Source organism: Corvus brachyrhynchos, unplaced genomic scaffold, assembly GCF_000691975.1.
Source record: "Corvus brachyrhynchos isolate BGI_N302 unplaced genomic scaffold, ASM69197v1 scaffold26, whole genome shotgun sequence".
Classification (NCBI taxonomy): Eukaryota; Metazoa; Chordata; class Aves; order Passeriformes; family Corvidae; genus Corvus; species Corvus brachyrhynchos.
Window position 1 is genome coordinate 11,597,703 of NW_008239324.1, and position 12,554 is coordinate 11,610,256.

General features: G+C 36.4%; 1 protein-coding gene across 4 annotated transcripts in view; it reads right to left on the minus strand.

Annotated features, from left to right (window-relative positions):
• The window catches only part of PHKB (phosphorylase kinase regulatory subunit beta), a 68,327-nt gene extending 55,773 nt beyond the window's left edge, over positions 1–12,554 (minus strand). For 2 of the 4 annotated variants that reach the window (XM_017740989.1, XM_017740990.1), the window contains exons 1-6: positions 11,750–12,554; positions 7,783–7,800; positions 5,596–5,685; positions 3,665–3,803; positions 2,914–3,013; positions 1,031–1,138 (exon numbers count right to left, since the gene is read on the minus strand). In XM_017740989.1, the coding sequence (XP_017596478.1) occupies positions 1,031–1,138; positions 2,914–3,013; positions 3,665–3,803; positions 5,596–5,685; positions 7,783–7,800; positions 11,750–11,804 (510 nt within the window). In that variant the 5' untranslated portion in view covers positions 11,805–12,554. Of the gene's footprint in view, positions 1–1,030; positions 1,139–2,913; positions 3,014–3,664; positions 3,804–5,595; positions 5,686–6,280; positions 6,919–7,782; positions 7,801–11,749 lie in introns of those variants that run through there. The other 2 variants (XM_008638802.2, XM_017740991.1) reach the window with 2 other exon arrangements.

Sequence of the window (12,554 nt, forward strand, 5' to 3'; positions counted from 1 at the left end):
AGCTAAGCCCCCTTCAGTTACTCTGTACTCTTGTCTCCACAGAGCTGAAAACCCTCTAATTTTGAGGTACGCTGATGACAGATGGGAATGTGCATTCATGTTTATGGGAAGGGTTGAGCTGCCACAAAAACCAGACTTTTAACTGTCATACAGTGCTCCCAGGTCCCCAAATTGTCTCCTCCTGTAGATAAAACATGCCTTTTCAGGAAATTCCACTTAGAAGTCCAAAATGCTAACTTAAGGTAACTTCATAAAGCATTTTTCCTAGAACATACACTTTCTGAAAGCAGAACATTTACTGTACAAACTATTTAAGTAATACTGTCACCATGAAATGAAATAATCATCAACCTACTGTCTCAGTTCTGATTAATTTCACTAGCAAATTTTGAGCTAAAAGGACTATGCAGACTTATGGAATGCAAAATAACAAGGTCATGAAAGCAAAGGTGGGTCTGAAAGTAAAGAGAAGGGGAAATAAAAAGAGTAGATTAGAATTTAGAAAATGAGAGAAAATAAAACAATCAGTTATGCAATGAGTCTGACTAGGAACCACTATGCAAAGCAGTGAACAATTCCCAATTGGGCAAAGCTGTTGTCAGTGTACATTAAATGAATGAAAATTGCTCAAAATTATGGAAAATTAAGCTAGGAATGTTAATATTAACTGTTACGATTATATTACATCTTCCACTTTACTGACTACAACATTTTTTTGCCAGGATTATTTATTGACAGCCATCTGTTGGTCTCAAAAAGAAGCAACTTAGTAAACAACCAACCATCTACCTCTACAATCACACAGTTATTTCAGTACCTTCTTGCCAAAACATACCACTGAGTTATGTTTCAAAACACTCTTGTCTTTTTCAGTAGAAGATGCAAAAGGCAACTCAGTTTTACCACATACAGCACATCTAACACAAATTAAACCAAAATGAGACAGCAGCATTACAGAAGAATGGAGACAACAATAATATTATTAAAAAAATCAGCCAAACTTGGATTTACATCTACAGGCATGTGTTACCTGAAGGTGACCATACTCCTTATGGGAGAAAACCTCATCTCCAGTGTGTGCACTGAACACAGAATGCAAACATGCAGACGGTTTGGGGTCTTGTTTAAATTTCTGAACCTAAAAGTGAATTAAAGGCAAAACATAAAAGCAAAGTGAATCATTTTAGTATGTTTAGCAAACACAAATTCATCATATACCTTATTTAAATTATTATTATTACTACCAAACTAAAAAATTTCTTCATTTGACCACTATGTAAACCTTACAATCAACAGTATCTTTTCGGAACAATTACTTTATAGCTGGCAATTAAATAAAACCAAGGTAACTCCATAACTCTTCAAGTCATGCTTTGCTCTCTGTCATAGGTTATGAGTAATGAGTATTTTGGACCAAACCACTACACTCTCCAACAAATTTTAGAATTTTCTAACCATTATTGCCAGTACCTGATCCACATTTCACAGTATTTTCAACACTGATGCTACCTTCATGAGATTTTCTTCTCTACCAACAAAACATACAGCACGTGCCTCAGAACAAGCAAACAAATACTGTATTGTGGAGTTGTCACATCCGCTCCACAAACACATTAAATACACTTCAGGTCAGAACTCATATGTTCATTGGCAATAGAACACAACATCTGCCATTTTTGTTACAACCAGCAGAATCTGCTCAGGTCATGTCCTGGGCATATATAATCCATATTATTAAAAAATATCTTCCTTTTACATGAGGCCATACACAGTCACTCAGAATAAAGTCCAGCTTGACTTCTGTCTGTTAGGTACCAGAAATCATTTATTACTACACTGTAGGAAGAGAAAAGCATCTGTAGTAAACAAGGCAAAACCAGACAGGCAGTGTGCCAGCAGTGTGACACCTCTGTTAATTTAACACTCATTATTCAGATCTGCACTCATCCCCAAAACAAACAGCTGTACATCAAAGAGAAAAACAGCAGCTCAAATGTAACAAGATCAATTTAGGTCAAGATTATTTAAAGATGTGAGACTCTCAAGAAACAATCCAACCCCCCAGAAAACGTATGTCAGCATAAATACAACTGGCAATAGAATACTTGCTTATTATTATTGTTACCTGTGGACTTCCCATTTCAGTTTGTGTGCTCAGCTGTAATGGAAGCTATGGGCTTCATGAAAACTATTTCTAATAATACAGTTAAAAGTCAGTGACCTGAAACTTCAAATAACCACATGGAATATATATATTTAACTACTTCTAGATCTGCTGCTAACCACTATGCAAAATTAATCCACCACACCTAAATTTTGATAAGGAGAAGGCCTGAATATTTAGAGTATACTCACAAGAGAATTATGGGCTGAGTAAATCAACTGTATTGCAACACAAATAAATTACTCTGTTTCCCCACTCATTTTGGAAACATGTGCCTTTGTGAACTTATGTCATTAAGTAATATACTGCTGGGAAATGTCTGCTAAAGAAACCAAGCAAAGCAATCAAAATTATCACCTAGGTAAGGAGAAGAACTGCAAACGCAATAACCAAGATAACAGTGCAAAGAAAACTCTCCAGCCTCAACAAAAAGTAGTTCTACATCTTTCCATTTAATCACTAAAAAGACATAAAACCCCCCACAACTACCAGTGGTGTAATATTTAAATGGGACAAATAACTGCAAAATGAACACAAAGAAGTTTCAAGCGTACACTGCACTTTCCTTCCCAAAATGCTCCTGTCTTCTATTCCCTAAAACAACGCTGTGACCTGACAACAATAAAGCAGCTGTTCTGAGCTGGGGCACACGGAAACACTGAATTTGATCTCTATTTAGCAGTTAGTTTTCCCAGTTTAATTAATCCCTTTGAATGAGGCGAGTGCTCACGTCTGCCGCACAGTTTTACCTTATCGGCCTGGCGCATGTAGCAGTAGAGAATTCCTCTCATGCACTTTATAGCAGAATGCTCCAGCTCATGAGTCCTTCCCTTGTCATCATCAATACGCCTGGGTGAGAGAGATAACTCATAAAACAAATTGCAAATGCATTGGAGGGGGAGAAGAAAAAAGGAGACATTAATGATTTGGAATATTAAGTATTTAACTAATGTTGCTGCATAGTGGTGCCCTCACTCATATCAACATATTTACTGCTCTGGTCATCCTTTCTTATTAAAAATAATAATAAAAAAAGGGGTTTTTTATGTGACTTACACAAGCATTCATATTTCAAAATTTAAGAATTAAAAAAAATTCTTCCTGATATTATAACATCCAGTCTCTTGCAAGTAAATTATTCTTAGTGCCTGCAACAAGCCTGCCAATGCCCTGAACTCTCCTACTAGATTTAAAACAAGCAGTATCCCTTGAGTACAATCTGCCAGAAGAACCTCTATTTTTAGTAGCATGCATTAATTCCTCTGTAACAAATACTGGTACCAATTACATTATATGAAAACATGTTTACTTACCAAAAGTAGAGTGACATTTTTAACCTAGCACCTTCATAAATATTTTTATTGAGATTTGGAAACACACCATTCTCTACAGGTTTACAAATGTACTTTTAATAAACTTCCATCTTTTAAAACTTTCCCAGGGAACTGAGTAAGAGAGGGAATGTAACTTGGCAGAGACACGAGTGTAGAAGTTATTCACCTGTAAGCAAGGGCCAATGCCCAGGCACAGGCAGCACAGTAAAGGCTGTCGTGGACTTTTGCCTTTTGGTTATCCCCGTAAGTCTTGGTAGGGAACAGACCTGTGGTTGGGCTTTGATGGAGCAGCAACGTTGATTTAACTGGAAGAAGGAAAAATAAAAAGGTTGTTAGCAACATGTGTATTTCTTCCCATTTCTGAATAGATTTTCAGGAATAGATCAAGGTGTGAACAACCTGTTAGAACATACACGAGATAAAATAAGAGAAAGAAAGGTAAGGAGAAACACACACAAAATTTGTTACATTGTTTTTACAGTCAAATTAGACCTTTTTACACAAAACCCCAGCAGAATTCAAAACTATTTCTATGACTCTGTTCTAGCACAACCCACTTTGTACAGAATTCCTACAAAGCAACCCAGTAATTTCCTTTCTATGCAAACAGAAGTAAAAAGTGACTACATTATGTCAACTGCCCCCCCAGTCAGTTAAATGCTTAAACTCTCCAGAACTCTACATTCATAATAATTACATTTTTAATTCAGGCCAGACAACTGCATCAATATTTATAGAAGTAGAAAGGAGTAAGTGAGGAAAAGGACAACTACAATTACTTAAGTCAGTACCTTGATACAAAAACAGAGTAAGACAGGAATTTTCAAGTTGCTAAAACTGAGTTCAGAAAAATACTAAATATTCTTTTAATTCTTTTTGTACTTCAATATTTTGCATTTGGGGAATTGTTTTTTCATAAGGCTATATAATAACCAGAATGCTACAAGACTGAAACTGGGCTTAATGCCCTCAAATGTGACCTTTCTAACAATAATCTGTTCAGCATAAGACAGGAAAGCAGGTTTTTTTTCCACAGATTGTTATCAAGCATCAATTTTATGAAGGCCTCTTTATTGTCCTTGTGGAATACTTAGAAACTAAGTATTTTAAATGAAAATTACAAGGTTTTACAGTTTTTTGCATTATATTCTTCCGTGTCATGATACCCTATAACAAAAACTTTGATAAAATATGACCTGAAAAAGTCAATATAGACTATTATAAATGAAGCATAAATTCAGTAGTGATTTTTACTGTAGCAGCAGCATAATTGCCTGAGATAAATAGCAAGCACCATCACAGATTTGTTGCTGCCAAGTGTTAAAAAAGCAAATTGAACATCTCCTTTGTAAGAGAGCTAAAAGCAATGCATCTAAAAAAGCAACACATCTATGGATAAACCAGGTACAACTGAGATTTCACTTCAAAAAGCCATTTGAATGGAGTCTCATCCCACATTTTTAGAGTGATGGGAAAATTGTTTCTATTCTATACCCCCACCTGAGTAAAAATTAAATTTTAAACTGTCAGTTGCACAGCCATTAAGCAACCCTGATTTTAGAATACAGGCAGGACTTCATTATAACACAAACATACTAAAACCCAAAACAATCTAACAAGAAGCAATCATTGCTTCTTGAATGGTTTTGGCGTAAAATAGCCTCATAATGAAAAGAAAAGCACTAAAGTTGGCTTGAAATTAGCTAACAGATTAAATTTCAACACAAAAATACATTATGGCACCATTAATAACAAAAAAGAACTTCTAACTGATCACCTACCAAACTGCTCCAAGTGCTGCAAGAAAGCTTTTGTCCATTTAAATTTTTCCTCAGCTGTATCTGGTCAATGCTCCAATCCTAAGCTACCCCTCTATGCAAAATAATACTAAATTCAGTCTTACAGCTGGACTGGATTTTCAATAGACATTTTGATTTTCAGCAAGAAGTGTAACTCAGCCCTCCTTTTTGCACCTTCCAAACTTCCAGCAGAAGTTTAGGAAACTATCTTTAAGTAGGAATAACGTAGCACCGGTATTTATCATGCAAATATCAATTCTAACTCACATCCAGGTTAGTTCAAGCATTATTAACTTACCAATTCTATAGTAATGATTTAATTTATCCCACAGAGTTTCCCCCTCTGGTTTTGGAAGGTTAATACATTTAAGTGGCTCATAAATTGAACCTAAAATAAGAATAAAAAAGGAAAACCAAAATCAAGATCAGAATCAGTTTCATAATTCTAATACTGCTAAAAATTACTGCAATTGGGTATTTTTTCATGTTTGTTATACAAAAGCACAATTTACTGAACTTTAATTGAAACAAAAAAATTGTTATCTCTACAGTCTCAGAGAATTTTTTCTACAGTGCCTGTCTACACAAACCAGACCTCCATCTGTATCTCCAATGCCTCCTAGATACTCAACTACAGCAAATGCTACATAAATATATAGTTAATTATTGACGACAACCATTAAATGTTAAGAATTTTCTAGGAACATTTTCTTAGCACTCAAGTACGTTACAGAGAAAATTCCAGAAGATATGCAGAAAAAGAGAAGAGGGACAAAAGTAGACCATAGTCAATTATTACTGCCCTACCTGCCTTCTAAAATGGTGAAGATGTTCAATACTATCAGGGTTTCACCTATCCCAACCTTGTTTGTACCCACCACCAGAGTCAGCCCAGCTGATCTCATGTCAGAATAAGAGTGGCTTGTTCCCACATGCTACTGAAGCTTAAACGAGCTATTAAACAGATAAAGCCCACAAATTACCTGTATTCCAGAGAAATACAATGCTATCAATTCACCGTCTTTCATTCTCACTGTCCCACTGCTTCCCTATCTGCACCTGAGAAGTCAGTTTTATTGAGAGCTGACTTGAGCTACCTATTAAAAATTACTGGGGTGAACCATTTCCAAGTTCTAATTTCAGAGTAACATCTTGCTCTCCTCCATAAATCACTTGGGCTTTATTCAGTGTTCTGGACGGCAAGATCTCCCCTAAAGCCATGTGCTAACAGGAAGAATGAGAATTCCCCCTTTCCGGACTGGATGCTGCCCTTCTGAAAAGCTCAGGGAATGCAGGGCCAGGGAAGCCCAGCCAGCCAAGCAGTTCTGGCAGGACACAGTGAGTGCTCCTTTTCACAGTGCCTCTTTGGCAATCCCAGCACATTCCCAAGCATCAGACATGAGATTGTCCAAACACAGGACTCTCATCCCCATGAAATCAAGAAAACAAAATGAAGAAAAAGAAAAGTGTTCAAGAAAGAACTGGATGTGGCACTCAGTGCCTTGTCCAGTTGCCAAGACAGTGTTTGGTCAAATGCTGGACTTGATGACCTCAGTGGTCTTTTCCAACCTAATTGAAATGTGTGTGGAATGGTGACAGAAGCTTTATGAATCAAGTCCTTCAGTGGGGAGAGAACAAAATGTCTCTTGCCCTTCAAGAATTCGAACCTCACCCAGGTTAGTATTACCTTTGCTTTGCAAGCACAGGAGTGGAAAAATATCCACCCCTCCCTGAGCAGACCCCTGGGTGTCTGCTCTGCATGGAGGCCCTGGTGATGCTTCCCAACCCATCTGAGCTTCCCCTACAGCCTTTTCTTTCCTCTCTGGGTGAGGTTAAGTTAGAAATAAAAACCTGCATGTGGGAAAGGGCCTGAAAGGGAAGGACAGAGAGCCCAGTTTATTTGAGCTGCCTAAAAAAACAAAGTCAAAAGAAATGAAATTGTTCTGCAATGGAAAAGAAAAACTTGTAACATACCACAGCTTTTGTCTCTTCTATTACAATAAATAAATAAATAATGAACATTCTGAACCAATTTAAATCCATTTTTCAAAGCAATTTCGTTTTTCTACTTTTAGCCTACAAATCCCTGTCCATGAGAAGATTCATAATTTATAGTGTTATACAATTAATTCAGTTATCTTGCAAAAGCACACAACACAGTGAGCTGCAGTAACTGTAATTTTGTACAGTGTTGTAGTGAAAGGACAGAATACACAAAGGAAAAAAAATCTTCAGGAAGTCAGTGCATAAAAAGCAGCAAATTTATGAGAAATTCACTTACTAGATTTTCAAAGGCAAAATTAAGATTCTACCTCTTAGATTAGCAAATTATATATCATATGCATATCCACCACCATATCTGTGTGTGAAACAGGTTCAGAATGCCCACTTCCTGCAGGCTGCCAACACACCTGAGCATCCACAGGCACACACACACACAAGTCAAAAGTTCCTGAACTAAAATTGTTCTAATTCAAATACTTACCAGACAAACTGTGACCCTCTGTGGCCAACAGAGAAACAAAACAAAGTTATCAAGAACAAAAAGCAAACATATTCTTCTATTTCAGAGCATTCAAAGGTTTCAACTTTGTGCAGAAAGAAGATTAAACAGAATAGAGAGCATGAAAATGTCAAAACACCACCATCTACAAATTACATTATTCTAGATGTTCGAAACTTTAATAGAAATATAGTAAAACAGTCAGAGTAGACTGTTGATGGAACAGAAAGGTGAAATGAATTCTAAGTTTGAAAAACTGACAAAAAGGAAAGTTTTATGCTTTGGAAGTATTCCCTAAAATTACTCCTACTACAAGGAGGAGAACTTGCTTTAATCAAAGTTTTCCACATATTCTTCATTAATTCCTCATTAGCATCTATATAGTTTATGTTTTGCTTGGGTGTCTACAGCATTCTCCTGGAGAAATGATGTGGTAAATTACATTTCATTACTATCACAACTTAATCAAAGCAAGGAACAGTCAGGACAAACACGAAGCTGCTCCTTCCTTGTGCTTTTGGAGTGAGCCTGTAACACAGAGGTAGCTATTTTTAGGATGGCTGGAAAAAAAGCCTGTCTACAGTCTCATCCAAAATCTATTTAAGAGTTCAGCAATATAAAAACCTGTCATAGAAAGCTATTTTCAATTACATATTTAAAATAGGTTTTCAAACTGAAAAAAAAAAAAATTTAAAAAATGACAACAGCAAGACTGCAGCACTCTAAACATAACAGAATGACATATGCAAATAGTACCCTGGAGGTCTCAGTTTGTATGTTAGCATTTGGAAGGAACAGAATGAGGACATTAATTTTAAATACTGTTTTTCATAAATACATCACTTTGTTGTAGCCATACAGTGTGAGTTTTATTTTGGGTAAATAAGTAGGTGTGCTAGGAAGAACATAAAAACCCATTTTGTTGATTTACTATTTCTTCTGCTGTCTAGTGGTGTAACTATCCAATATTTAAATAGGGTATATGGGAGTTCAGCTTTTTTTCCACAAAGAATGAAGTGTGCCCATTATTTCCTTACACCACAAGTGCATTGCTGCAGGCAGCACCTACTTCAAGATCAGTAAAAAACTGATAGAAAATCAAAGTGTCACTTCCTGCATTAGTATAATTAATGTCTGATAAGAGAACACTCAAAGTCTTGATGCCAAGTCCAATTAAACCCTGTTTGCCTTTAGACATTGCACTGACTAAACATCCTATATTCATAATCTGAAGGAAAACTAATCCCCTTTCGTTTCCTACCATTTACAGGTTCCAGAGTAATATGATTTTGCCACTCTTCAAGTTGAATGATTACTAAAAATGATAGACATTCCTTTCAAAGTATTAAAGAACAGGAAGAAACTTCAATCCTTTGTATACACAAGCTCTGGAGGCTGAAAATATTATGTCATCCTGAAGTTAAAGTACTTTCCCATCCACCTCATTTTTATTCCAGTTATAGATTAGCATTAACTGCTCTTTAAGGGAAGAGATATAAACTGTCCAAATGTTTCAACTCAGAAGCTATGACCAAAATGACTTTAAAACAACTCTGCTCCCAAATTTGTATATACAGAAGCTTTGAACACACACACACCTCCTTGAAGATGGCAGTAATTGTGGATATTAAAGAAAAATAGGGATTAGAATGGAATTCTGTACTGAGTCTATGGATAAAGATTTGCTTTCAAGAAGCAAAGATTTCAACAAGCACGGTTTATTCAATTTTTTTCAAAGTACAGAATTAATATAAGCAAACACTTGCACAAAGTTAATCCCAAACAAATGGAAGCAACATGGCAAGAACTTTATTCCCAACATTTCACATGCCAGAAGAACACAAGAAAATGTTGATTTGCATAATTAAATCAGGACAGACCAAAAGAAAAAAGCTGAGAATACAAGATTTCTTTCTAGATTTGATAAGAATGAAAGCTGACCACAGCCTTTAATGCGACACTAGGTCTGGACATAATCAAACTCTTGAGCCAGGAACAAGCTCTGGACCTCAGAACACTGTAACTTTCATTACCCAGCATTAGTAAGGGCAATGACATCTTCACATTACAGAAGTCATTGGGACCAAAGAGGATTTTATTTCTACTCACAGCAAAGTTTAAGAAATGATATCACATGGGGATTTTTAATGACTACATACAGGAGGAAACTATGATTTCATAGTTGATGACCCTGCTTTGAGCAAGAGGCTGGAGTAGGTGCCATCCTGACAACCCTTCCAGACTGAACTGTTCTACAATTCAATGAAAAAAGGGTAAGGAAACACCAGGAGAAGGGCTTGGAGAAGAAGATGCAAAAGGTATTAAAGTTTTCCTCTACCTGAATACATAGTAGAAGTAAACAAAAGGTATGAATTGTTACCTAGGTTGAGTGATGATAACACAGGTAAAAATGAGTAAAATCTTGCAATAGTCTCATTAAAATAGGACTGAAGTGCCAAAGCTTTTAAACTATCATTTACAAAGCAAAAATCATGTGTTACACTGTGCAAGTAATTCAATTAGTATTTCACAGAATATCCTGAGTTGGAAGGGACCCACAAGAATTGTCGAAGTCCAGCTCCTGGCCCTGCACAGAACAAGCCCAGAATGCCACCCTGTGCCTGAGAGCATTGTCCAAATTCTTTCTGAGCTCTGTCAGGCTTGGTGCTGTGGCCTGTCCTGGGGAGCCTGTTCCAGTGCCCAACACCCTCTGGCTGAAGAACCTCCTTCTAATACCCAACTTAAACCTCCCCTGACACAGCTCCAGCCATTCCCTCAGGTCCTGTCACAGGTCACCAGAGAGGAAAAAGAAAAAAATATCTACCAATTTATTTTGTCCTTTCTCTGTTTCCTAATCATCTAAAGGTAGTTCTCTGTGCCATGTATTACACTTAATGCAAACTACTGATTTCAGGATTTACAGTAACTAACAACTCACAAAAGCTACTGAACACCAGAAATAAAATGCTGACCATTGTGCCAGTACACAGGAACTTCACATAACCAAAATGCCAAAGTCTACCACACAAGCCTTGCAAATGCTACAACCAAGGCAGGAAACCATTCAGGATATTCAAGGCAGGCATTGCCATTTCTGAGAATTCAAAACAGTAAGTGTTAAAACTACTAAAAATGTTTATTTTGCATCATAACAAGAGAAACATCAAGTATCTATATAATAATTAGGAAAGAGTTATTTTTTTTTTACACTGTAAATTCATCATATGTTCTTTGATGTAGAGAGAAGCAAAACTGAAAAGCCACGGGCAAGGCAGGGGAGTCCAAATCACCCAGTTGTATCCCCTTACTTGGCTAGTCTCACTAGCACTTGGACTACTACTGTGCTTCAACAAGGACTACACAAGAGTCTTCCCCAATCACAGTTTCACATATGGATATATCTGATCCCAGTCAAACTCCTTTCAAAATACACAGTAATAGTCTTGACTTCATGTATTCTAGCTTCTGCTGTACCTGAGGAGAAGCTGTGCCAAGGGCCTTTACTTTGCTTCCACTTAATTTCCACAAGTCAAACTTTGTAACCAATGATGACTGACTGACCGGAAATTTTACTTATCTCTAAACCAGTCACGTTGGGGCTTTTTAGGAGCCAATTGTAAACACCATTCTTAAGGCATCTTTCACGTGACTGTCATCTTAAAAGAGAAATTTGAGTTCAGAGATGGTTGCACTAAGGGATGCTGACAGGAACACAAAACACAAACAAAACAGGAAGATTTGACAGCAGATTTCAATCTAAGTAGATTACAATTTCAAGAAATTTACACTGAAAGAGTTCAAATTTTTAACTTAAACTTACAGTTTAAGTTCAACTGTACAGTGCTAAAAACCTACTAGCACAAAACACTGCTTGAAACAAAACACACAATTATTTTTTGTTGAATTAAATAGCCACAAACAAAAACAAAACACAGAACTGCACACTTACCAAATTTTAAAAAAGCATGCGCAGAGGAGGCTCTGTCATCATCCAAATTGGCCATTTCAAATTGGTGCAGCTAATCACAAACGTCTCAGGCTAAGCTACAGTAGGTTTCAAAACTGTTTAGTAAATGTTAAAGGCAATCAGCATTAAATTAAGTGAAAGCAATGTTAGTGGAGTTATTAACATGACAGAGTGCACAGCACAAACTTTCATTACATCTAATGTTTCCTTCTTCTACACTGACCTCTCAGTTTTATTTTGCTTTTACTTCCATGAAACTTATCTGAGTAAAAGGACACAGTTTACAAAAAGTCCATCTTTTGGATATTTGATGTGAGCTTTGTTATTCAATAGAAAATTTGCTATAAACACCAAAAGGTGATGAATGCAATCTGATATATTCAAGACGAAATAAAAATACTGATTTAACTAGCACATAAGAAAGTGTGAAGCAACATTAATGACAAGAAGCTAAAACTCTGCTTATGCATAGTGCTGCTTTCATCCCATGTGAAATCTACACCAGGATGTTTCTTGCAGTCTTATATATTACTTATGGCACTGAATATCTCAGCTATTTGAGGTAGGACATCTTCCACTCTGGAATACACAATAAGAAAAAAAGTGTTTGCAATTATGATGACAAGTTTTTCCAAATCTTCAAAGTTTACATGTTTTTAAGTAACCAAAATTTCAGGGGCTTTAGATTAGTCAACTACTGAATACCTTTATAATCTGCTCCTAATCAGCCTAGCAACAAATGAAACAGTATTTTATTGTTTCAGGAAGGGAAATGAAAATTTCTAAA